The sequence below is a fragment of the Temnothorax nylanderi genome, unplaced genomic scaffold (assembly GCF_030848795.1).
Source record: "Temnothorax nylanderi isolate EJ_2023f unplaced genomic scaffold, tnyl_v1.0 TNYL_tig0042_pilon, whole genome shotgun sequence".
In the NCBI taxonomy this organism is placed as follows: Eukaryota; Metazoa; Arthropoda; class Insecta; order Hymenoptera; family Formicidae; genus Temnothorax; species Temnothorax nylanderi.
Window position 1 is genome coordinate 749,128 of NW_027249104.1, and position 27,553 is coordinate 776,680.

Here is a 27,553-nt window from a genome sequence, read left to right on the forward strand (position 1 = left end):
CGAGTTATTTATCCTAAAGATTGCAAAGTATGCTTAAGTACGCAACGCATCATGTACTAATCAATACGACAAACTCGAAATACAACATAATGATACATTTCTTTATAAAGAAATACCATAATATTAAATAGTATCGATCATTTTATGTGATTTTCTTATACACATCTAGTGGATAATAAATTTAGTTTATTCGCAATTTATTTTTCTTAGCAATTTTCAGACAAAAGCATAATACTCATTTTTATTGTACAGAATTTTTAATTTATCGATTTATTAAAACTAAGTTTTCTATTTGTTAAAATAAATAAGCGCGAAATAATATTTAAATGAGATAAAACACAGATTTTGTTTCAATTATAAAATAAAAGAAAGAGAAAAAAGAAAAATAAATTTAATAAATATTTCAACATATAATACGGACTGATACGGTAGCTAACTTAAGCTTTTTGTATTTTTATTATTTTTTCTGCAACAATTTGTATTTGTAAAAAATAAAAAATAATTACTATTATATTAGAAAATTTATATAATCTCTAAAAACATGTATGTTTGAATTGTATAACAGATATTATTTAATATTACGTTATTATGTAATTATATCACGTTTTAATATTTATTTACTTGAAATATCTTCTCATCGTAGAGAATTTCAATAAAACATGAAATATTGTCGTCGTTTTATGAGTTTGCCTGCGTATTTTCTCAAATTTTCTTCCAGCTGAACGAATATTACATATAAGCGAAATGCAGCTATCGTTTGCGTTTAAGTGCGCAATTGTAATTTTTCGATTTCATTTACGAAGAAATACCTTAGTGGATAAGGCGGACAATGGCAACAGTAGGTATGGCAATTTTCACCCCTGTCCTCTCCACCTCGCCCCGTGCGAACGTAAAGAAGTGTTAGCCCCGCAACCAATGTTGTTCACGGTCCAATACATCTTATCGACTTTACTTCGTATCCTATCTACGTGGGAAAACTCTCATTCTTTCCCTCTGCCGCACCTTCCGTCCTTCTTTCGTCCGTCTTCCTGCCATAGTTCGCCTCACCCTGGCCCCCGTGCCGCCACTTTACCATTCGCTTTCCTTCTTCCTCTTTCTCGAGATTATTTTTGTCTACGGCTTTAAATCTTCTCTCGGTACTTTCAAATAAAGTTTACGGTAGCGCCGGAGTTGATTTATATCGAGAGAGAGAAAAAAGGAGAAACGCGCGGGAGAGAAGTAACTGTGTCCGTGCGCATTCGCGCAGCTATATGTGGACGCGAGCGCAATAGTCGCGGCATTCCGCGCCTCTAAATTGCAGCTACACCCCGCAGCCTAACTCCCCCGATGCCCGTGTGTTCTACGGACAACGCTTTACGCGATATTAGCCCGCCACGACGTTTACACTCGTTTCCAGGTTGTGATTCTCCGTAAAGTCACACATTGCCACCGGCGAGCACGACGCTCAATGCTCTCCTCGGGAGAACAGCGCGTTTATCCCGTTTAGATCGCGAGCATGTCGGGAAAACGATCGACAATTCACATTTGTCCCGCATTTAGTGGTTTCTATACTACGCCACGTGTGATGAGATAAACAGAAGCCGGTTGAAGAGTAAATAAAATTTTTCTAAATTTTATTCTGCGTTTCAGAAATGTGCAATAGAAGATAAATATTACGTCTACACAAGTGTCTTATAGCAACATATTTTCTTTTTCTAAGAAACAGTGCATTATCGGTGTATGTCATGTGTGCAAAAATAATGTGTAAAATTAAGTTTTATTTTTAATTACAATTAATTTTATTTTCGGAACGTTCTTATTAACTTATTTTTGTTCACAACCTACAATTCATGATCATCTTTACAAATAAAAATATTTAAACAATTATATACACGTAGAGAAGAGAGGCTTCTGAAAAAATGTCTTGTTCTTTTTAAATGGCAAACAATAAATCGCAACCGATACCTAACTGCTCTTGCCAGTTAAATTAGCTTGCGTTAGGTGCGTCTCTCTCGGCCTGCAATTCCAAAGTAAACCGTGAATCTGGCTCTGCGCGTTACAGAGACCCGGCTGCGAAGTCTTATCGTAAGCTATACACTTCACGGAACAAGAGGGAAATACAACGACTAGTCTATCTATAAACTATTACGCGGCGACTGCACCCTCGTTACTGCCTCTGCGGTTACAGATAGAGGAAGAACTTGATTTATCGATACTCCGTTTAATTTCTGTTTCCTTCTCATTGCGCGCGAGGTTGATTTCATTTTACGCGTGAAGAAGAATTAATTGCTCATGAAACTTATGTGCTACCATAAAAAACAAGATTTTATAATTACATTTAAAAAATGACAATATTACACATGTACCATTATAAATAACATAACATTCTTAATACAACTAATATGTCAATTGTTATTTAGAACACGATTAAAAATCTGGTTAATTGTTAAGACTTTAAACAATATTATAATTTTGTAATCAAGTAAAAAAGTTTATTAAATATTATCGACATAAAATAAATTAACAAATTCTTGTGTAAAATTGTAACTTCAATCAGAAATAAACATAATAGTCAATAATGTATTCGTGCTGCATTGCACCCAAATTGATATAATAAATTGTTACTGTAATATTAGTTAATATTTTATTTAAAGCTTCAAAGTTTTGTTTTTTAGGTATAGGCGTTACAGTTTGTTCTGTATGATTTATTCGCTGCGGTTAAAAATATCGACACGACGGATGCAGCGGCTCAAACAGCCGCGAGTGTGACAACATTATTGGATAACCAATGTTACACTAGTCATACGTCTCACTAATACTACTAAATCTCTGTAATGTGGGATTTTACAGCCTGTATCCAGGTGTGAGGCAACGAGGTGCACATCTGGCGGCAAGCCACGTGTTCACCTACACACGCTTAATGCCCAAATAGCGTGTCTGCCAAACTGGAAGAAAACAGCGAAATCTGACATGGGTGAAAACGTACACGCCAGTTATACTATACACATGGATCATACATAATTTCGATGAGCACCAAGCGCACGCGCAATTTACGTAATTGGAAGGGCCGCCTCGGTCCTCCCCAAGAGACAAGAAAATTAATATTCTCGTATGATATGCGTGCAACACAAAATTAACTTGGAATACATATTTACAACGTATACGCTGGAATCTATTCGGAGTACAAAATTGCACTTTCTGTTAGGAACAATAAAAGAGAACGAGTCAGATGTGACCGATTTAAAATTCTTCTAATATTTGGAAAATCCATTAAAACTCAATTTACGTATTAAGATATTATCTTTCTAACATTTTTTTACAAGATTTCCGCAAATAAGTATCATGAGGCTGCTATTGGGTACGGTCGGTCGTGCGAAATCTTACGAAAAATGTAAAAAAGACATTCCGTGATTATCAGCGCGCGCGCGAACGAAATTCGTTGGCGGAATGCTAAAAGGTCCCGCCCTTTACAGAAACTGTGTAACGCGACTGAATTCCGAAATCTTCAACGTGAAGGATCGTTTCGTATTCCGAGTGGCGAAGATGTAAATTTCCTCGCGGCGCCGCGCGGCGCGGCGCGGCGCCTTCGCGCGTCGAAAGACCGGCAGAAAGACAAGCGACGTCTGTCCGTAACGTTCCATATCCCCTTGCCCCGTCCGCAACTTCCTTAAGGTATTTCGCTCGTGTTTTCAATACGTAGGCACTGCAGTATTTTCGTAGGTTACGGACAAACTTTTCACTTAAGTTCCTTCATTTAGTCGGCCGCAGCAGTATATTGGTTCGGCAAGTTGTACAGGTCGAACTTCCGGGGCTTCGCTGCGCCCGCTTCCCCCGCGCCTGTCCGCGCGCGCGGAGCAGTTTGTATTTACTTACGCGCGAGCGGAGAATGTTTTACCTCCCGGTGGCATGAACACTTAGAAAATTTACGTCTCTTGCGTTTCTTGCCACGTTGCGTGCAATCGAAGAAATTACCGGTGCACGCGGATCTACCTGAAACTCCACGGCAGTTCGAGCTATGCAATTCTTTGTGCCATCATAGTTATCCTAGGAGCGAGCTCGTTTCAAATTAATTGCAAAACTTTCATAATTATAAGTTATAATTTATATTATCTGTGCAAAAGGCTTTGACTTGAAACACGCGGTTACATGATTGCATTATACGTACGTCTCATTTTAGATCCGTAAGAAACATCTATCTCTTGTAATATACAAATATAATACATTTTAGCATCGTCCATGTCCGCTTGTCCTACTTCGGTCAATCGATTGGCAATTTAATTGAATCTCTTAAATATTTATCAAATGTATCTTATCCTATATCGAAGAAAGAGAATTGCCGATATTTGTAAATACGATTAATCAGAAAGTTATGTTTCGTGAACCACCCCTTTGTAACAAATTTAATGTAGCATTGTAGTCATTAAGGGTAACACATACAACGTGAGATTCATAGGAAGGAAAGTAATGATAAATGCAACGTGAAAATCTTTGTTAATTATGCGTATACCACAAACGATGAGAAGTCTTTGACACAAATTTCAAATAGATTGCGCGCGTTTGTCGAGAGACCACCCATTTTTCCACGCACTCTTTGACTTAGCCGTGTAATACACGCTTCTCGTAATGCGTGGCGCATTGGCATTTACATGAATATGACCTGCATATGAATATGCATTTTAGTCTATGTTACCCGTCCATGATATCCGATGCACATCACATGCCAGGCGCGCACGTTGCTGTACCGCTATATGTTCGGACATATAGAACCAAGAAACGCTTATAACGGATGTTACCACGAACAGTGGTGTAGAAGCGATAGAACAATTCTTTTTTGCTACGTTGAAAACAACAGCAATATTTCTTACATTATGCGTACCTTGGCATTTGTCAAAGGCGTACTTCAAACGTACCCTTTTGGGAGCGCGAAAGAAGGCAATATCTACGCTTGCATAATTCTATGTTAAACCACTGTAACTTCCATTTCGTTCATTTTCCGCAAGTTAAATTGCGCCGCGGTCGGCTAGCTGGAAATAATGTTACATTTCGCAAATATTTAATTTAACATTTACTAAGCCCGCTTTTGCAGCCAGCCAATTCTTCTTTTCAGATCTTTAACATTCTGATAATGAATACAATAGTTCTAAGAGAGTATCTTATAGAACAATGAAATAAATTATGGAAATATGAAATGAACTATAGAGCCCATGATAAAAGTTACTTATTCAAGAAGATAATAGAACCGATAGATTGATTGGATATTTTACCGCGCGTCTCTATACTTCCTTTCTTTACCTCTTACTTATATTTCGCGCGAGTTATCGAGTTTCCCTTCGAGCCACTTCTGAATATATCTCGCCGTTTATACGAGAAACGCGTGAAAGTCCAGCGGCAGCAACAATCACCGGTGTGCCTTCAACATTGCGGAATCATGGCGAAAGGGCGAGTAAAAGTAGACATCACGCGCGATTCATGAAAACGATGCACCACGCTGCGATGCCGCGCGGTCGAACGAGCGCGGCGCGTGCACCCGCTGGTGCATGAAGGTCCGCGTTATTCCGCACAAGTATGCGCCCATAAACGCGGCAACTTTCGTTATTTATGGCTGGGCGAGCGGCGTAACTTAGCCGCAGCTACTTTTCGCCGATGTATTTATTTGTTATTCCCGCAACGCGGCTAAAACTGGGACGGTCGCGCATGTACGTATACGCGCGCCGGCGCGGCTCGAAGACCGTTATTTACCGTGGCCCACGAGCCACGACACGGGCCCGGTGGCGGCTGTTTCGCAAGCTGGCAATAAATATGCATAATGATATGAAACGGGACATTTCCCTACTGGTCATGCGAGAAAAGAGCGCGGTGTCTTACCCCCCCGGCAATGTCGCAACGTAACGAAGCCCGACGTTCTTTTTCTCTACGTCGACTTTACATGCAACCGCAATCGCGGTTGCGACATAAATGCAGAATGCAAAATTCGAATCTACCTTGGTCTTAATACCCGGCACAAGTTTATCGAGCGGTAAAAAAAAGAAATATTCAAAGCTCAACAATGTTAACGATAAAGAAGAAGAATACAAGCACTCTGATGCTATCCAGCTTTATACAGTTAAACGAAAAGTAATATAAAAAGAATTGAGTATGTTTTAGATTTTGCGATTTTGTAATTACAATGAAGAAATATGTGTTTTAAAAATATTTGTAAAATTTCTCTTTCTGAGATATCGGAAATCGATGCTAAATGGTAATTAGTTTGTAAAAGAGAGAGCATTGCAGTTATGCATTTTCGTTATTTATAAAGAACGTTCAATATTTTAGTGATTCAAGTTGGATCTTAAGAAGTAACCTTAATGATTTTTGTTGGCCTTAATTATGCCATAAATTTGCAATATGGAGCATAAACGCAGGTAATGGAGTCCTGTCCGTCATTAAATAAGCATTTGAGAATATTGCATGCGATACTCTGATATAGGAGAGAAAAGATTGCCTATATTTTAGCACATCGGCACATTTGGACTTAAACTGTATTTAAAATAAATATCTTTTGAAATAGAAATTTTAACCGCACAAGCTATTACAAGTTTATCAGTACATTAGTTGAGTACACAAAGTAAATAGCGTAATGACTAATTTACCGGAACTTATTATAGCATTTATACAAATGTAATCATTAGGTATATATTATTTCCACACAAATCGATATTGAATAATGAAACATTTACCTATTTAAATTAATTATAACATTATAATCAAATTGTTCATGATCTATTATAAATGTTCTTATGCCTTTGTAAACACGCAGAACTGTGTAAAACGAAAAACGTGAATAGATGGAAAGAAGAAAATAAGCATAATTATTCTATTTTATCCAAGGAATAGAAAATTTGTATTTGTTAAAAACGCACGCTATTAAATAAATACTGAAGAACAAGCCCTATCCATTGCTTAGATTTTTTTCAGAAAATTTTTATAAATCATTAATATTTCTTCGTTTTGACACAGCATTTTTAATATCATAGAAAAATTGATTTTCTTAAAATATTTTTTAAGTCCCAGAACAATTCTGTCTCTTTCTAAAATTCAAGACATTGAAATATCCAAACTTTGTGTCATTTTTCTTAATACAGTTATCATTTATATATCTAACCGATGTTAATTAAATATATAATATTAATATAAAAATTCAGTTATTATGTTTTATATATACATAAGCTGCTTGCAGAGAGAAAGAATAAGTTGTATAAATTTTCATAAGAACCGCATTTTCTTAGGAAAGCAATGAATATTCTATTATCTCCCTATGGAAATCTCGGAGTATAATCCTGCGCTTTCGCGTAGATGCTTGATTCCAATTTGATGAATTATTCGTATGAATGACTAAGGCTCACCGCGGAAATCCTATTCGACGAATAATATCGGTAATACGGATGGTCGGCCCGGAAAGTGGATCGTCAGGCGCCTAAGCACCGCCGCTTATCGCCATTAAACTTCGCGGCGCGAATTCTTGAGTACGAGAAAGGCGAGAAGTTAAGGGTGTAATCGCTGTTTAGTCAGCTCACCGTGGAAGATTATCCGCTCGTTATCGCGTTATCCGCAACGCCGTCATATCGTCACGTTTCGTTTCTATAGCGATTTCCACGAACGAGATCAGTCGAAAGGAAAACCGGCGTTTACCGCGACGAACCTTTCCAGGAGATAACATTGTGCTTGTTTTATGCTACAGCGGACAAGAAAAAAGCCACTCTTGTCACCATTTATCACCCCATCCATACCGAAAATGTTTTCGTTATATCGATATAACAGCTTATAGGCTGTTACATTCTTCATAATTCTTTTTTAACTTATCCATTAATGTTCAGTTGAGCGTGTAACCCTTTCAGTATCTTAAATAATCAAAGGCATGATAACAAAAGAAAAAGAATACGATCAACAAAATATATTATTTTAAATAAAAATATCCCGTATTGGATATTTAATAGAAATCACAACTTTGTATTAATTAAATGTTATTGTTACTTAAAGTATTAAATAGTAGAGAATTGTTCTTATGTAAAAATGGATACATATTTTTATAAGAAAGAGGATTCTTCCCAAATACGAATGTAACGCTATTTCTTTTTGTTTAAACAAACTTGAGTTAAAACAACGTTAGAATATTCAAAGATATTAAATATAAAAAAGTACGGTGTATGCATATTGTAATGATTTCAGGATTATCTCCAAGACGGGGACAAATAATGGATAACTGTACTCCGATTGAAAATGTTCTGTGCAAAGGGTGCAAAGTATAATGCACGCTGAAAATTGAATCGCAGTAGAATAAAAAAGACGGTTATCGCCGGCGCAGATTAATAAAAGGTATCGTCTACGATCGATTCGTTGATGATTTCAGATTGACACGGCAGTCACATTAGCATAGCAGCTTTACGGTGCCGGGATCAAAACGTCATCCACAGAGAGGTTGACGCCGTCAATTTGCGCAAATATGCGAACGCGTAGTCTCTCGCGCTTCTCCGCTCACGCCACATATCCGTTCTTCCAATAATAACATGTTTATCGAACGATGATGCGACTATTAAGCTAAACGTAGGGTTTGGGTAATTATGCGGCGGCCTATCAGGAGGGAAGCATGGCTCAGTTAACGTCATTGATATCGATGAAGCGTGCCCTATCCGTACTTCCTATATCCCTTGCGCTTGCTCCCTTCCCCCTCCTGTACGCGGTTGTATACCGCGGATCTGGGCCACCCAATTACACGCTCATCTATGATCCGGGATCTAGGAGACGTACAAATTGATCTGTCTAGGTCGTCTAGGAAGTATCGCGGTATCCCAGTCGGGGGGATATGGTTATGGGCGGTATCGGGACGGATTGGACGGAGCTCTCTGCACTGTACGGCGCATCGACCTCCTAAAGGCGGAAATTACGGGTACTGCGGATATCCCCCAATTTAACAGCCATCGTATAATGCGATATGTCTTCCCAGTGATTGCCGAGATATACTGCGAAACAGTAGATAATTGATCATTGCTTTCCTGAAGCTTCAATCGCGCGACGCGCTCCTGTTTTCTTCTCTAACAATAAGAACCTTTATTCTTTTCTCAAGAATAAGGATCGTTACGTTTCCGTTCAATACGAAAAAAAAAACATATTTTGAACCACACGATTATTTGATATATAAGAAATATATGTAGAAACTTTATATAAATTAATTTGTACACACAATTGTAAGAGAATTTAGAGAATAAAATGTTAAGCATTGAGCTTCCTTTGACAACAAAATTATTATGTTTTCTATATTTGTTATTCCATTTTTTATCATTTTTTTATCATCGTACCTCTATAATTCCTCGTTCTCTCTTTAGCTCCGATTACACGATGTTTGTCGCACGTCAGCTACAACACGTCCTCAGACATGAACGAGTTAAGACAATCGCGATTTCGACGCTTATTTACGATCACGACGGAGGTGTTCGTCATTTGGTACTAATGGAAATTGTCGTTTGTTTACGGTCGCAGTATCGACATCGAGCAAATCATGGCTAACTATGGTACTGTGTTTGTATTTTGGCAGAGATGCATTGCTTGCCATGTATGCGTACAGTGATTAACTTACATGGTCTTGTGCTTCGTTTGTGATTTTGGACTATTATTAACAACGTCATCCTCTCTGCTCTCAGATCCAGAATGATTGCTTGGTCATCGGTTCAGAAACAACTTTTATATTTTGACTTTACGTTCCTGATTACGTTTCATATAAATTAAATTGAGCGAGATATTACACAACTTTTCTTCGTAGTTGCTAATTTATTTACACAGCAAAGTAGTTTTTTCTTCATTACTAGTATGTGTTATTTCGTACTGGTGAGAAAAGTTTATATCGTGTACCGAAAGCTTCTATGTTATTCTCATCATCGTTTTTAATTCGCTTCTCAAATCATAAATAAAACCAGTTAATAACAATTAAACAAATGTAGTTGTTCACATTCAACTAGCAGTTAGTCAAAACAATTAAAAGATTTTTCAGAGGAGTGGTAAATATTAAAGTCGTACTTTTCTCCGAAATTAATGCGTAAAATAGACTTGGGATGAAACTCAGAGAACCTTCTCGAAATAGAATCTAATTTGCATATCAAGCAAACCGATAAAGAAATTATTTTTAAGTGCTTAATGGAAGTTTGAAATGCGACATTATTGAATTGAGAAGAGGACTCGCCGATATTTTGCATATCAAAGGAACACTTTGCTCGTAACATAAGAATTATATTGTATTCATTATAAAAAATACTCTGAGAAATTTCATTAATTTCCGTTTCATGTAAGACATTATTAATGTATTGTTCTCAATTACATCATGTACAAAAAGAATCGATCGATTAATTAACAAACAGCTATTTTTAAATGCCTGTAGAAATTGTATGTGAAGATAAATTTTTCTATTTTTTTGCAACATATACGTAATGATGTAAATATAATAATGCATTATCTTTTGAATCAGTTAATAATTTTTAATAATTATCAATCTACGTTTGTATTACTCTTGTTCTACTCTTTAATCTAAAAGATTAAAGATAATTGTAACTAATCATTTTAATTATTACATTAGAGTTTAATTTATAAAATAAACCAATTAATTTGTAAGCCATAAAATACAATTCTCTTTAAAGAAAAAGAAATAGAGAGAGATTAATGTCGGTTTTTGACATTTCTCAGATTAAAGATCATTATTAAGATATTTATTTATAATATATTATGTATGTGTATATATTATGGAATCAACATCAGCATTTGCAACTGTTTTCAGCGTACGTCTACAGTAATATTTCCTTCTAATTTTATTCGAGTTATCTAATTGGAAAAGTGTCGCCAATTAAATTTTGTTGACAAAGCTTTATATGTAGCATCAATTATATTTTCAGATCGCGATTTACAATCGAGCGAGCACGCGAGTATTTAGAGAACATAGTATCACTCGCCTCCTTGACTTAGTATTAATAAGAAGCGAGAAACTAATGAATTAATAAAGTCTCAAGTTTACCGGAAGCGGAGTCAAGTCTCTTTCCCAGTACCTACTGTGCGAGCGCACACGTACGCTCCGAACGACGGCTTGGTGTACCTAGCATATATACCTCCGGAAACACGACCGCAGTATGACATGCAACTCCGTGCTTGCGCGAGGAGTCTGGTGCAAGGTGGAAAGCGCACCTACCGCGTGCGAAACGACGAGACTTGGCTGCTGCTGCTGCTGCTGTAGCAGAGGTCTCGGGGAAGTTTCCCATTATAGTCTCCCTTAACTGGTACTAGCTCTCCTCTCCCCACCGATATCCCACCTCTCCTCGGTCTCCTCTCTACAGCTCCACGCCTGGCGCCTCGTCCTCATCTCTCCAACCTCTTGCCTAAAGTACCGTACACCTTCGGTGGTAAGCTATGGGCTCGAACTATTCCATCGTTACCGCTATAGTTTAGTTAAACGTGCCCTTTCGCCCTGGTCCCCCGGCTCGCTTCTTGCTCCCCTCTCCGACCCTTGTCACATAATCTTCCATCTCATTCTCCCTCTCTCTCTTTCTTTATCTTTCTCTCTTTCTCCTGCTGTCTATCTCTCTATGCATCTCTCGGACCTAAGTCCACAACATGCAAATTTGACCCCTGCCAAATTTGCTCGAACCAGCCAATCTTCGTTGTTCGGCAAACTGCGGCAATGGGCCGAGCGACACGGAGAGTCGGAGAGACTACTGTCTTCGTTGCAGCCGGCTTCGTCAGGATCGACTTGGAATTTCGAGGACGCGACGCCGAATTAGGCGAATTCGATTAAATCGGATTCGTGTAAACAGCCACACCGCACGGTGGAAAGTTTGGCGCGGGTTTGCTGTAGCTGCACGCGACGCGCGTAGAACTATCGGGGGTGGTTTCTCACGAGGAACTTCGAGGGTGCATGTGACTTCAACGACGTTTCCGGTTAGACCTCGCCTTAACGTGAGCTTAATTAAGGTTTTGACGGGTAAATAAATATTGTCCAAATGTGACTGGTAATTAACAATCTTTGTGTACCATTTGTAATAGATAATTAGTCTAATTAAAGTTCGCTGTAAAGCAAAGTGCATTGAAGAAACAAAAAATCATATTTTTATTTTACTTGCACCATAGTATATAGTATATCACATTCCAATAATAATATTTATTTAGCATTTTCTGTACATTAATTTAAAATAAAGTTAACACAGTTAACTTAAAACTAATAAAAAAAATGCTAAAATTAATATTATTAAAATTTTGACACTATCTTTATTATAGTGTAAAATTATCATTCTATCAAAAAAGCACTGAACTAAATCTCTTCTGCAATAATGCAGAATGGAAGTAAATTAAATTATTAATATCTACTTTGCAGATTATTTAAAATAGTCTTAATAATTTAATTAAATTTAATAATAAATAAAGCTTGTCTTGAGAGAGAATTATTAAATCAAGACGTTACATTAAGACGGAAATTAATACCTCAATTTCTCAAAAAAAAAAAAGAAAGAAAAAATCGAGTAATTTATGCTCAACTATATATAACTACGTAAAAATATGGAGATGAGATAACAGTAGACTAAAAAATAGATTTGGAATAGGTAGATAAGACAGGATTAAATATTACTCCGTGCAGCCTTCTAAAAAAATGGCAGGGTGTAACGAATGCACACAGCCGTTTCGAAGAAAGACGTAATTCATCAGCACGATGTGTAATGGGGAGCGCGAGATACAATCTTCCCGTTATCTTCTTAATTAGTTTCATTTGGTAATCTCCGCGAACTCCTACAACGTTTGACAAATGACATAAGGGGTTCTTACTGGAGGGATCTTACATCTTATCTACCTAATCATAATAGATAACATTTTTAATTAAGCAACGTTTCTCGGCGGATATGCTAGTAGAAGAATATTTAACAATAAGATTTTACCGAAAAATGTCCTTTGTCGAGTGCAGCAGACAAATTAATTCTTTAGGCATGACAAGAGTGATCTTGTGAGAACCAATAAAGAAAAATATTTTTATATAATTAAATTGATATATCTTTGGAAATGTTAAAGCAAAATATATTCGTGTAAATAATAATCATTTATAAAAATTTGATATGCTTCATATTTATATTTGACGATTCGCAATAAATCTTCAAACTGATCAGTTTGTGAAAGTCTTAAATCAGGTAACAGAAGAAACGCGTTATTCATACTAATATATAATACACATTACATGAAAATGTAATACCATATTAGAATTCTAAATATTTTCACTTCTAGCAAAAAAATATAAAGTTCCCAAAATATTGATCCGATTTAAATAAGTCATATTATTATATAATTGTGTCCTTTAAAACATATGTAAATTTAAACTTCATCCAGATCAACGTACTCAAAGTACATAAACTAACGTACAAACTGTGCATCTTGTTCCACAAAATTTATACTCATCATAATGTAGACCGATCAAAATCTTGGGCAGATTGACGGCAAGCCGAATAGCTGTAAATAGGTCGGGAGAGTTCTGTCCGCTTTGCGAGCAACATGCACTGCCGAGCGCCGAGTAACGCCGCAGGTCCTCAAATATACATGGATAGACTTCGTATCGGATTTCCCTAGCGGGCAAGAAAATCGGCTCCGTCGACGGCACTTCTCCTCGCGCGAATAAGAAGTTCCTTTGGCGACGCGTCCCGTACAGATCCCGTTTGTCCCCGAAGTTGCGACGTGAGCTTGGCAAAAGACAGACACCAAGGCTTCGCTACCTAGCACAGGTCTCCGGCGAATCCGCGCGCGAATATAGAAATCTCCTGAATTGCAAATTACATATGAATCGCCGCGAGAAAAGCGGAACTCTCATACGAGATACTTTCACATAAGAGTGGCGAGTGTCGCGATTGAATGATTCAATCCCTTCGACACGCTCAATTCCGCATACGGAAAGTAGTTTAAATTATGAGACCGTACTCTCGCTATAGTTGTATGTTTTCCGTTTCCCGGTAGAGAAATCCGACAAATAAATCGTATCTTAAAAGAATTCTTTGCATTTAGTTTCTCGTGAAATTCCGTAACTTCATTTACTATCGGTCGTCAGAATTACGAAGAAAATTATCAATATATTTTAAACAAAAAAGAAAAAATTAAGTAACACAATATAGTAAGAAACATATGTTGCTATACTGATATTTTACTTAAAAAATTTAGTTTTACGAAAAGTTTTATGACACGGATTCTAACTTTATAATGCAAATTCATTTTATATATAATTATCATCAAATTAATATTATATCGAGCAATACTAAACAAAATTAAGTAAGATTTGAGGTAGTTTATTTGATTGCTGTGTAGGTATTGCGTGGAGTACAAAATAATCTACTAAGTGGTCAGCTCTTAAAGCTCTTGTATAATATATTATTTCTGAAATAATATTCCTGAGTATGTTTTTACTCTGCATCTCAGCAAAGAAAATGTAATCTTTCCCCTACTAGTTGCTAATTATATTAGCAACTTATGTGTAATTTGGCAACTTTACAAATTATTTTTTACTAATATAAATTATATTCAATAATGTAATAATACATATACAAGCATTTATTTTCAACTATTTCTAACAATTCTATGCACACGACGAAAGTTCACATATTATTTGTCTTCACATAAATGATAAAACGCGCTTCTCGTCATAGATATTTTTCAGCCGCTAAGAAACTCATCGTTTATGCATTTATCACTTCTCTCCAATCCCAGAAAAATGAATCCTGTCGACACGGGAGACGGTTTTAAATCATTAACTTTGCAGGACTCTACAGGGATAAAGCGTGGCGTTTAGCGGTCGTCGATAATACCGTCGTGGAGACATCGTGTATCCCTTAGCCCTTATAGAAACGGTTTGCCATCTCCTCGTTGGTCTTTTCTCTTTGCAATCCCGTGACTCTATCCCTCTCTCCTGATTTCTTTCTCTTCCTCGCCCCGTCTCTGTTCGGTTGCCAAGTTCCTATGGGATTCCGGAAACCTTGCCGTTCGCAAATCCCTTTCCTTGCCTCGACGGAGCAAGAAATGCAACTCTCCTTGGGGAATTAATTGCGCCGTAAAACGTAGATTCAAATCCGCGCTTCAAAGAAGAGAAGAGACGAGGTACGAGAGAAAAAGATAGCGGTACCGTTTTCCTTCTCTTCCGTCGTCCGAAAGATTTTCCCAAGATGGTTCTCTCATCTCAGCTGCAATCAGTGTCGTAAATTGCTTGCAATCGGTCCTGCAATTAATTCCGGCTCATCCTCAAGGATTTATTATTCTCAATAATATCATATTCTTAGGTGACCAGACAGTCCCTCCCCCCTCCCCAGTTTTCGCTGCGACATTTTCTTTCAGCTCTGACAAAGGCAGTCTTTCATACGATTTTACGTATGGCGCATTATGCATTTTTTATTCTACGAAATTTAAAAACCAGATTATTTAAAAATCAAATTTAAATACACTCTAAATATCTACACTCACAATTTTCAGCAACTATTAAACCTATACATTTATTATTGTGATAATGGAAGCTTAATAGAGTGGGCGGGATATGTATCTCTCCTGTGGATAAACTGATAAACTTCATTTAAAACTTTGCTTCCGTGTCTCTGCATACGCAAAATAAACAAATATATCATTTAAATTATTATAATTTCAATATCTTCTCTTACTTGCTTTATTCTTAGATATGCAATTATCAATGAAAATAATTAATAATTATTATGTCAAAAAACAATCGAACAAAGATCTAAAAATAAAAATCTAGAAAGCGCTGAAAAGACTTCTCGTTATTATGTACATCAATTTCTTTCGTTGTTAGCTAAAGATCGACTTGCAGCAAAAACTTAGAGCATCTAAGGTCAATATTAACATCTCATTTTCATGTACTTTACATGTTATGTAAGAAGAACAAAGTGGTCAATCCTCTTGATCTCTTTTTTGTTCCTCTTATGCATTTTGCTAGCATTTTTATTGGCGTCGTTTAAATGAACTGCAATGACGATTATTTATTTTTCATGTTAAACAATTAATAGTAAATTTCTTTCTTTCTTCGATTGGCATACATATTTATATAGAACGAGAAATGTATGTATTGTGCAGTCATTTTATAAAGGATTATGGAAATAAAATGTGAATCATGATATCATTAAAATAGTGAATAACTTAACTGCTGAGATACTGACTTTTTTGCGTCTTATATGAGGCATACTGACTTTTTATTCTATTGACGACGGTGTTTACAATTCCTCGAGGTATTTGTAAATTTACATTAGATGATATAGTACCTACTTATTACATTCAGCGTTGCGATGTTTGCATTATGCGCAGCGGAAGAACAAACGCTTCAAGAACATTTTTTATATATTTAAATAATATTATGTCATGTGCTAAATTTTGTGTCAATGAATATATTCTTATAAAGAATTTATTGTACAAAATCGATATAAAACTGCATGAAGATGAAATCAAACAGAAGTTATTTATAAATAAATAACAGAAGAAAAAATGTATCACAGTCTCTGGAATGTGCGAGTATCTTGATCGATTATTTGAGATTTTTTTCCGTTTTTTAAAATTTGAGACTTTTCTTCTATAAAATAATAATAATTTGTAATTATATAGAGAGAATTATATAGAAAACTTTCTTCTATTTTTTTATAACAGCAAAATCAATTAGCAAATATTCTATTGTATAATATTTGCCATGTAAAACAGGCAAAGTTAATCATTAACCTTTAGACCGCCGGCATTTGATGAGCTTTAATCCTCTTAGAAAGTCCTCAAATTGTTGTGCTTATATCTTATATATAACATATACAAAGTTCCGATCACACGTAGAGCCTATATTTAGGCTTTCCGGCGGTCTAAAGGTTAAAAAATTATTTTTCTCTATATGCTAATGGTATACTCATATCTACATATTTACATAAACATCTTAAGATTCTTCATGCAAATATTATTATGTAAACTACACTGTGTTCGATCTCTCTCAAGAAGTATAATAGCACATTTATTCAAAATCAATTTCTAAATAAGTTTCTAAATAAGTTACATATACGTATCCAATAAATATATGATGTATATGTATACAAATGATATATGCATTATTTTAGAAAAGCTATAAAAACATTATTTAATCGTAGAAGTAATATACATTTAATTCTTTGACTTCAACTACTTTATCGTTCATATATCCATGCATATTAGCATTCAACTTTATTACGCGGCCTTGGGAAAGTTATATAAGATTCCGCATTCATAGTCAATCGGACTATTCGCTAGAAAACTAAACAAAGAACATGTTACTCTACGCTCTTAGTATATTCAGTGTCACGACACTTGGATTCTCAGCTGCAGAATCTATGCTTCGTAAGTCCTTTAAGAATTTTTTGTTATATCTTTTTTAATGATTTATTGTGTATTTTTATTGTGTATCCGTGCCCGACAGGTATTATTTAATCACATAAAGAATTTATTATACTTACAAAATTAATATGGAACTGACATAAAGACAATTTCAAATAAAAAACAATATATTTTTTTAGGCAATGCATATACACGTGAACGGATATTCTAACACTGAATTGTTGTACGTCGTGATCAGTTTCGCTGAAATACTTGAAGACTTTTATAATAATTGCTTTTCTGTATTCGTAAATCATTTTATTCTAAAGAATTACTTTGTCGTATTAAAATTTTATTTCGCTTTTTTACATGTTTTCTTAAACAAATAATATTTTTATTTATACTTGCGAGTAATAGTTCCTATTTTTTAATATCGTGAATTATGTGCGTAATATTAAGCCCGAACTACATCTATCGTAATGTTCACCGTAAGCGATTGTAACAACTATCGTAAGCTCATCGTATGAGTTGATTCAACTTGAACTCTTACAATTACAACGCTTGTCTGGCATTACATAACCTAATCTGTCAGCCTTCTCGACGTGCGAAGAAAAGTGTGTTTATAGATATATTGGGATAGATATACGGTTTACGACAGCTTCTTTGCTTACGACCACAATTAAAGCGTTACGATAGATGTAGATCTGGTTTTATTTGCCGTAGAAAAAAAGAAAAAGGAATACAAAAATCTTCTTATTGTGTTTACATAAATATCTGATAATATACACGTATTTGGCATAAAAATAATCATCTCCTGTATTATATTTTACACTATATGTTATTATTTAAATAACTACCACATTTTTATATTTTTATTACAACTCCATTAATTTTATTTTTAATCCTATTTAGCTGTAACCACCTGCAAGCGGGATTCAGCTGATTTTTCCGCGTGTTTAAAACACGCTATAGAGGAAGCATGGCCACGAATTGTTAAAGGTATTTCCAAAATTTTTAAGTTTTTATTATGTATACTATACAGAATTACTGCGATATTAGGAATGTTCATATATAATTAATCAATGTAGCAGTATCAATAAACTTCCTTAAATTTATAAATTATTTAAAATTGCACTAGGAGTAAAAAAATTTAAAGTTTTTTTTTAAATCAAATTACTTTAAAAAATGGATATTAATATTAGCTTGTTCATATTCGTAGGACTTCCAGAATTTGACTTTCCGACTTTGGATCCATTAATTATCGAACATGCTACAGCTGTAATTAATTTAGGCGAGATACGTGGAGAATTAACTGTATCAAATCTCACTACTATCGGTTTATCGAAAATTCGTTTTCTTGGCGTGAGAACGCATTTTCTTGATGACGTTTTTCGTTTGGAAATTGACACGGATTTACCGTGGTTGTTCACAGAAGGTTTCGTGGAAGTAAATGGCACTATAAATATGTTCAAAATTACTGCTAAAGGTAAAATAATAAATTCTATTCAGCTTGCGAGAGCAAACATAAGTCATATATTTTATCCAATATACTCATTTACTATAATCAAAGATTAATTATATTTGTATATTAAACTGTAAATTCCTTCTACTAAAATCTGTTTTGTTACAATCACATTATTAGTCAATTAAGATAATTATAATAATTTCGTAAATTTAATGCATACATATAAAAAATATATACGCATATATAGCACATAAATCTAATTTTAATATAATATTAATCATTTCTGCTTTATAAGTCGGCCATTATTAAAGAATGTTATGTTTTTTAAATTATTTCAATTTGATGAAAAATATTCCATAATTAACAAACTTTAAATATATATAACTGTATAACATAATTTATGTAACAGGTTATTATAATGAAACTCTAAATGATATCAGAGGAACATGGGATTTAACAGGACATGTAGTAAATGACACATGGATTGTAGAACATTTTCGTGTCGCTCCGTCAATTGGAAAGTTTAAAATGTATTTCGACAATATGTTAGAACAAGGCAAAGAGTTTAGTAAGTATTAAATTAATTTAAATATAATTTTATTCTATTGCTACTTTTTCTAGTACACGTCGAATTTACTGACAGAGATGCATAATTTATTATTTAAACATATATATAGATAAATCTAGTCATTTCAATAAAGTTTGCCTAGAATAATTAATTACAAATTAGTAATAATTCGTGTACAATAAGATATTCATACAGAGTTAAAAATAATTATTAGAATTATTGTGATACACAATATTAAATTGAAATATCTGCAGTATAATTAATTGTTGAATTTACTATTTTGAAATGTTACACTTTTAACAGAATTTCGGGATACCTTGATATTATATTACAAATAATAATAACGAGATAAAGTCAATCATAGTTTTAAAAAAGAGGATAGTTAAAAGTATAAGATTACTTTATAAGTTGTAATCATATTTTATTTTATTTTATCTTAATATATTTAACATTTTTTGCCTATTTTTGCAAATATAAGATCACAAAACAAAAGTAATTATTTATGTAACTATAATTAATATATTCATATTGCTTTCTCTTATGCTGATTTATTTCTTCCTACAACAATTCTTATAATATGTATGTCAATTTTTATTTTCAGATGACTTTGTCGTAAATTTTGTAAACGAATACTGGCCAACTTTATATCGAATATCATTACCAATAATGACTGATATATATGACGCTTGGCTGATTGAATATCCCAATAAGATATTCTCAAAAGTCCCATTCTCAGAAATATTTCCATGAAATTTATTATATATATATCAGTAAAGAGCCAAATTCTTCATAAGAATGAAAACATATATTCAGCTTTATAAACATAGATATATCAGATATGTTTCTAAAATTGCGTAGTTTAGTCTTTATATTTTAACTATTGTTCGTAAGCAAAATAAAAAAAATAACTTAAAGTATTAATTTCAACGCAAGATTATTCTTCTTCTGTTTTCTTGTATTCTTCTAAATACCGTAAGTAAGAAAATTATCTTCAATTATTTTAATCTACATTTTATTAAATGTTCAACAGCATTATTACGGACGATCAGTACAGTTGACTATAGTTTACTATACAGTTTCCAAATACTATAATTTTTTTAATACTGCGGTGACGAAATAAAAACAAAATGCAACTTTCTTTTCTGCAACAGTAAATTATCATTTGCGAGCTGGTATAAACACATTATTATTGGTAATGTCATACTTTTTTAATAATTTTTTTACATGATGTTTTATGTGATCACGCTATTGATATCATCCATTTGCGTGCCGTGACGAGTAATATATAAGCAGTATATAAAGTGGTACAGCGTTGTGTCAACTGTAGCCAAAGTGTTAACTTTTTTTCTATTAATGTTTATATACATTAACGTCGTTCAATTTTATTATGCTGCTTAAAAGGCCTCGAGAACAGAAATGATATAAGACTAAGCGTTCATAATCAATCTCTAACTATTCGCAGGAACATTAAACTAAGAACATGTTATTCTACGCAGTTAGTGTATTCAGCGTTGTAGCATTTGGATTTTCGGCAACTGCAGAATTTACGCTTCGTAAGTCTTCTTTAAAACTTCTTTGTTATCTTCTTTTTAATAATATTATTCGGGTCTAATGTTAGTGTATCGATCGTTTAAATTATATAAATAAAGAATTTACTCTACAAAATTAATATTAAGTTCTGACGTAAAAATGATTTTAAGAGATATATGATATATTTTTAAGCTAACAAATATGCAAATAAAAAGATATATATTAATAATATTAATTAGTATTAGCATATTCTACAGAACAAATCGTCGTGACCAATTTCACTGAAAAATATAAAGACTCCTAAAACAAATAACTCTTCTATATTCGTTTAATCTATTGTAAAGAGTTGCTACCCCTTATTAGACGCTTATATTTCATGTTTTTTCTAAGTATTCTTCTAAATATCTACACAGAAAAAAAAAGAAGTGTCAAATCAACATTGTTTATACTCATATATACGCAAGAATATATAATCTTGAAATGAGATTATATTGCGTTAAACGAAGAAAACTTGCTTGAATGAACTCATTCATTACATAGTTCAACCAAGAAAAAAAATGTTTAAATAAAAAGTTGAAATAAAATGTTGAAATTCTTATAAGAAGATTATAGTAATCTTGCGTATATACGAAACAATCTACATCTTCTTATAAGAATTTCAACTTTTTATTTCAACATTTTTTTCTTGGTTGAACTATATAATGACTTCATTCAAGAAAATTTTCTTCGTTTAACGCAATATAATCCCATTTCAAGACTTCCAACGTTTCCAACGTTGAAACTAAAGATATTTTCAAATCAAGAATATTCCTTTTTTTTCTGTGTACTAATTACATACTTGCAAATGGTGGTTTTTATGTGCACATGAGTCGAGAGCATTGTTAATTCCACACATGAAACATTATTCAATACACTTAAAAAGACAGAAGAATTTTCTTTTCGTACTCATAATCTAAACATCTGATAGCACGTACTTGACACTTGACAAAATATTAATTATCTTCTAAATCATATTTTCAATTATATTTTATTATTAAAACAATTGCTGCCTTTTTATATTTTTTTACTACTATTTCATTTTATTTTACTTTTAATTCTCAGCTGTAACTACCTGCAAGCGGAATTCAGCTGATTATTCTGCCTGTTTAAAACGCGCTTTAGAGGAAGCCTGGCCACGATTTATTCGAGGTACATTCTAAAAATTTATAAATTTTTATTATTTTAATTTATTTATTTGGTAAATAAATTATATGCATTATTATACAATTATATTACTGTGATGTTAAGAAATAGTCAACATTGAGAATAAACTAATTTACTTATTGTTAGATTTATAAAATATTTAAATTTTATTTAAATTAAAGGAACAAGTAAAAAAAGTAAAAATTTCTTTAATCAAATTATTTTAAAATATGGATAATAATAGCTTATGTTTATCTTAATAGGACTTCCAGAATATGATTTTCCATCTTTGGATCCAGTATTGTACGAAAATGGAAAACTTTTAGTGACTGCAGACGAGCTACATGGAGAATTAACTGCATCAAATATCACTGCTATCGGTTTAGCAAAGACTCGTTTTTTTGATGTAAGAACGCATTTTCTTGATGATGTCTTTCGTTTAGAACTCGATACGCAAGTACCAAAGCTGTTTGTAAAAGGTGCTGTGAAAATGGATGGTGCTGTAAATGTATTCAGAGTTCTTGGCAATGGTACGATATTAAATTTCACATAATCTGCATAAGCAAAGAAACATTATTTATTTTGTTGGGTGTATCTCCATTTATAAGGCTCAAATATTAATCATGTACGTGTATCAAACCATGCGCGTTTCTCTTTATGACAGATCAACAAAATCTGTCTTGTTACAATCTCATTATTAGTTATTTATCATAAATAATAGTTTCGTAAATTAAAAAATATACAAAAACATACAATACAAATGTATATGTATATTGCACATATGTATAAATCTATCCTTAGCATAAAATTAATAATTATTGTTTATTGTAACCATTTTTAATCAAATAAGCCAAAATTTTTATAAATTATTATTAGTTTGTCGAAAAATATTGCATACTTTTATCATTATAGTAATTTACTTTTGTAACAGGTCACTTTAACATAACCGCGGCAGATATCAGAGGAACGTGGACTTTCATAGGACATGTAGTAAACGATACATGGATTGTAGAACATTTTCGTTACCTTCCGACGGTTGGAAGCTTCAAAATATATTTTGACATTTTGGCAGAACAAAGTAAAGAAATTAGTAAGTATTAAATTAATTTAGTTATTTTGTAAGCTCAAGTTGTATTTTATTATCTTTTATGAAATATTTTTATTAATTTTATGTCTATTTTTATAAATCAGAAAATAAGAGTAATTATGTATGTAACATTACGTTTATATTATAATCTTACATTGATATCTTTTTTCTGTAATATAATACTATATGTTTATTTTTATTTTCAGATGATCTTGTCGTAATTTTCGTAAACGAGTACTGGCCAGCGTTATATCGAATCTTATTACCATTAGTGGCCGATATATGGGACCCATGGTTGGTTAAAACCATTGCCAATAAATTCTTCTCCAAAGTTTCCTTCTCAGAATTATTCCCATAAAACTCATATTTATTATACTAAATGCAAATTCCTTATAAAATTAAAAATACATTTATTTTAAACGTAATATATATGTGAGCTATTTCTCTGAGATTCCATAACTTAATTTTTGTTTTCTATATAACTACTCCTTGTGAGCAAAATTAATAAACAACCTAAAATATTAATTTCAATTTATTATTTTTTCCCGTTTTTTTAATTCCTAGGTACCATAGGTAACCAATAAGAATAATCAACATTATATCTTTAGGATACATTTTAAAAAAATAGTAAAAATTATATAAAAAAGTTTATCATAATTTTTTATAAATCATCAAATAAGGATTACTTACACGTATTCACTAACAATATAGATATAGCATCGAAAACATATTTATCCACACTTTTTAAGATTCTTCATGTTAATATCATTTTGCAAATTAAGTTTCGAGTTTTTCCTTGCTATAGTAGAACATTTATTAAAAATTATTTTCTAAATAGTTTACCTGTGACGAAAAAAAAATGACACGTGTAAATTATATCATATATGCACACACTTCTAAAAGCATTATAAGAAAATACTATATATTCTTTGATTATAAAAACAATAAAAGATTATAAAAACAATAAATGTCTCCAAGAGGATCTTTTTTATTTCTCATATGTCTATACTCTATTCCACGAGAGAACATTAGTTCTCCGCGCATAAACGCGTGGGGAGAGCGACAAAGTAGGGAGAGGATGGCGCGCTTCTCAGTGCCGTATACGTAAATATGACACGCTCGGTCCCGGGACTATTGTGCTAGTCTACATCGATTGTTTGACACGCGTATCAAATAGTGTATTTAAGCTGATCAGGTAATGATTAAACTAATGTACTAGTAAACTAGTTATTTACTATTTAATATGCGTATCAAACAAAAGACACTTTAAACTTTAAAACTACAGCCTTTGATATACTACAACCAAATTAATAATTTTTATTCATTATTATTAACCTGGCCTTGTCTGTTTTTCTTAAAAAAAAGACGACATTTTATTATTTAATTTCTGGTGATGTTTTGGGAAGGGGCCTAGTATCACTCGCTCGCGCTGGCACTGGTAAGCTATACATCACAAGCAGCATTTACGGCGGTGTGGAAGGGGGGTTTTCTGGGCGTGACCTGCGCGGACCGGACGAGTTTTCGTCCGATGCGACTAATGTTCTCTCGTGGAATAGAGTATACATGTGTTTGCGTCATTCGATCTTAACAAAAGACCTTAAGTGCTAAAATTATATAAAACTCAGCCTCTATAATCAATCGAGTTATTCGCAGGCATACTAAACAGAGAATATGTTGTTCTATGTGCTTAGTGTTTTGAGCATTGCGGTATTTGGATTATCCTCGGATACAGGATTTAAGCTTCGTAAGATTTTTTAAAAGAATTTTTTGCAATATTTCTCTTTACCAAATCTCAATATATAATATTAATTGTATTATATGCATAAATAGTTTACTATGCAAAATCAGTATTGAATTGACATAAAGCTAATTTCAAATAAAAAATTATAAGATATTTTTAATAAATATACAACAAATGAAAAGATAGTTTAATATAGAACAGTACAATCATTGTGATTATTTTCGCTGAATTACCTGAAGATTTCTGTAATAATTGTTCTTCTATGTTAATTCTATTATAAAAAGTTGTTTTCTCTTCATTTATTTCGTGTTTTTCTAAGCAAAAGTAACACTCTTATTTATATTTATAAGTGATTTATATTTTTATGAATCGCTGAAATAAACGTATCGTATGAAGCATATAAATAACATTATTTATTATTATTATATTAGAAAAATGTCCTTGTTAATATAATAATTTATATATTTCTATATTTTTGCTACTACTTTATTTCATTCTATTTCTATTTCTACTCAGCTGTAACCACATGCAAGCGGAATTCAGATGACTATTCTGCCTGTTTAAGACGCGTTTTAGAGAAAGCATGGCCACAATTTGTTGCAGGTATTCTTTTTAGAAAATTATAAATTTTCATTACTCTGATTTATATATCTTTCAAATAAAATATAGGCATTTATTACTTACATTATAATGAAGTTATAAATGAGTTTATAAAATTATATATAATCAACGTTAACAATAAACAAAAATAAATCCAGAAATTGTCTAAAAAAAGGAAGGTTATACTTTATTAATTAAAATATTTGTTCAAAATACTTTAATATAGACATTAATATTGGTTTATTAACGTTAATCCCAGGATTGCCAGAGTTTGATTTCCCACCTTTGGATCCATTATTTTACAAATACGGTAAAATTATGTTTAATTCTAACGATATACATGCTGAAGTAATTATTTCAAATCTCTCTGGCATTGGTTTATCGAAGACTCGTTTTTCTGATGTAAGAATGCATTTTCTTGATGACATATTTGGTTTGGAAATCGACGCACATGTACCAAGAATATTCTTAGAAGCTGCCGTGAAAATAAATGGTATTCTAAATGTATTCAGAATTGTTAATGAAGGTAATAAATTCTATACAAGCTGAGCGAAGATACGTCATTTATATGTATATGTATACATTGCATACATTATAAATCTATCTATAATATAAAATTAATAATTATTGTTTTATAATTTGGCAATTTTTAAAGCAATATATATAATTGCAATTTTTTTAATTACTATTGTTTTATCCAAAAATATTCCGTATTTATATCATTGTTATAATTTATATACCAGGTAACTTAAGTGTAACTGCGGATGATATGAGAGGAACATGCAATTTAACAGGGCACGTAGTAAACGATACATGGATTGTTGAACATTTCCGTATCGCTCCGTCAATTGGAAAGTTTAAAGTGTATTTTGATAATTTATTCGAATACAACAAAGAACTTAGTAAGTATTAAACTAATTTAGATATAATTCCATTTTTTGCTATTTTTCCAGCATTGAATTACCTTAATGAAAACTCATATATCTACTGCTCAAATATATATAAATATATATATATCCCATTATTTTTATAAAAGCATTTAAAAACTTTTTTGCGATGCCTTTGTATATTACGTTACGAATCATAAGAACGAGATAGAAACAATAATTATTGATTTAAAAAAAGAGGAAAATTAGAAGTATATTACTTTGCAAGTTAAAAATATATTTTGTTATCTCAATAATTTTATTTATTTATTGCGTCAATTTCTACAAATAAAACATTAAAAACAAAAGTAATTATCTATGTAACTACATAATTAAATTAAATTTTAATCTTTCATTGATTTATGTTTTACTGAAACACATTGTTAAATGTCAATTTTCAGATAATCTTGTCATAACTTTTGTAAACGAATACTGGCCGGTAATATATCGAGAAGTATTGCCATTCTTGTCCGACGTGGCGGATCCATGGTTGGTTGAATTTACCAATAAGTTTTTCTTAAAAGTTTCCTTCTCAAAAATATTTCCATAAAATTCATATATTTATTATATGTCAGTGAAATGCTAAATTTTTCATGAAATTAAAAACACATTCAGTTGCATTTAAATATAAAAGGTATATGGGTTGTTTCTCTGAGAGTCACAGCTCAAACTTTGTGCTTTAACTATTCTAAACAAAATAAATAAATAACTTAAAATATTAATTTTAATGCAAAATTATTTTTCTTCTGTTTGTTTATATTTATAGAAACTGTAAATTAGTTCATAAGAATAATCAATATTATATCTCCAAGAAATTTTGTGTAATTTTTTTTTAATTAAAAAAAAAGAAACACATTAAAAATTATATCATCGTTGTTGTGGATGGGTTTCTGGACGCGCCGTGGCGAACGCAAGCCCGCTGAAAGTAATGCGCGCAAGGATATATACAATAGCGCGTGCAAGGGGAGAAGGAGCGCGCGTGCAGAAGAAGAGTAGAGTTAAGATGGCGATGTAACGTACACGAAGTTTTGTAAGCGACACAGCGTGCTGTAATTAATCGCAATAAACGCATTCACGCATACTCAGCGCAATTAAATCATTAACAATCGTCTTTATAAAT

General features: G+C 32.7%; 3 protein-coding genes and 1 long non-coding RNA gene across 4 annotated transcripts in view; 3 read left to right on the forward strand and 1 right to left on the reverse strand.

The window, feature by feature from the left end:
* Positions 1–27,553, reverse strand: part of LOC139771660 (uncharacterized) — a 67,464-nt gene that overhangs the window by 18,878 nt on the left and 21,033 nt on the right. The window lies entirely within an intron of this gene.
* On the forward strand, positions 17,198–20,288 carry LOC139771655 (uncharacterized). The gene is made up of 5 exons (XM_071704586.1): positions 17,198–17,358; positions 18,247–18,333; positions 18,554–18,820; positions 19,209–19,367; positions 19,969–20,288. The coding sequence occupies exons 1-5, from the start codon at positions 17,289–17,291 to the stop codon at positions 20,115–20,117; spliced, it is 732 nt and encodes a 243-aa protein (XP_071560687.1). The 5' UTR covers positions 17,198–17,288; the 3' UTR covers positions 20,118–20,288.
* LOC139771651 (uncharacterized) lies at positions 20,588–23,691 on the forward strand. The gene is made up of 5 exons (XM_071704583.1): positions 20,588–20,920; positions 21,999–22,085; positions 22,343–22,609; positions 23,011–23,169; positions 23,373–23,691. Exons 1-5 carry the CDS (start codon positions 20,848–20,850, stop codon positions 23,522–23,524), a joined length of 738 nt encoding a protein of 245 aa, XP_071560684.1. The 5' UTR covers positions 20,588–20,847; the 3' UTR covers positions 23,525–23,691.
* LOC139771653 (circadian clock-controlled protein daywake-like) lies at positions 24,218–27,514 on the forward strand. The gene is made up of 5 exons (XM_071704585.1): positions 24,218–24,910; positions 25,424–25,510; positions 25,767–26,033; positions 26,251–26,409; positions 26,835–27,514. Exons 1-5 carry the CDS (start codon positions 24,838–24,840, stop codon positions 26,981–26,983), a joined length of 735 nt encoding a protein of 244 aa, XP_071560686.1. The 5' UTR covers positions 24,218–24,837; the 3' UTR covers positions 26,984–27,514.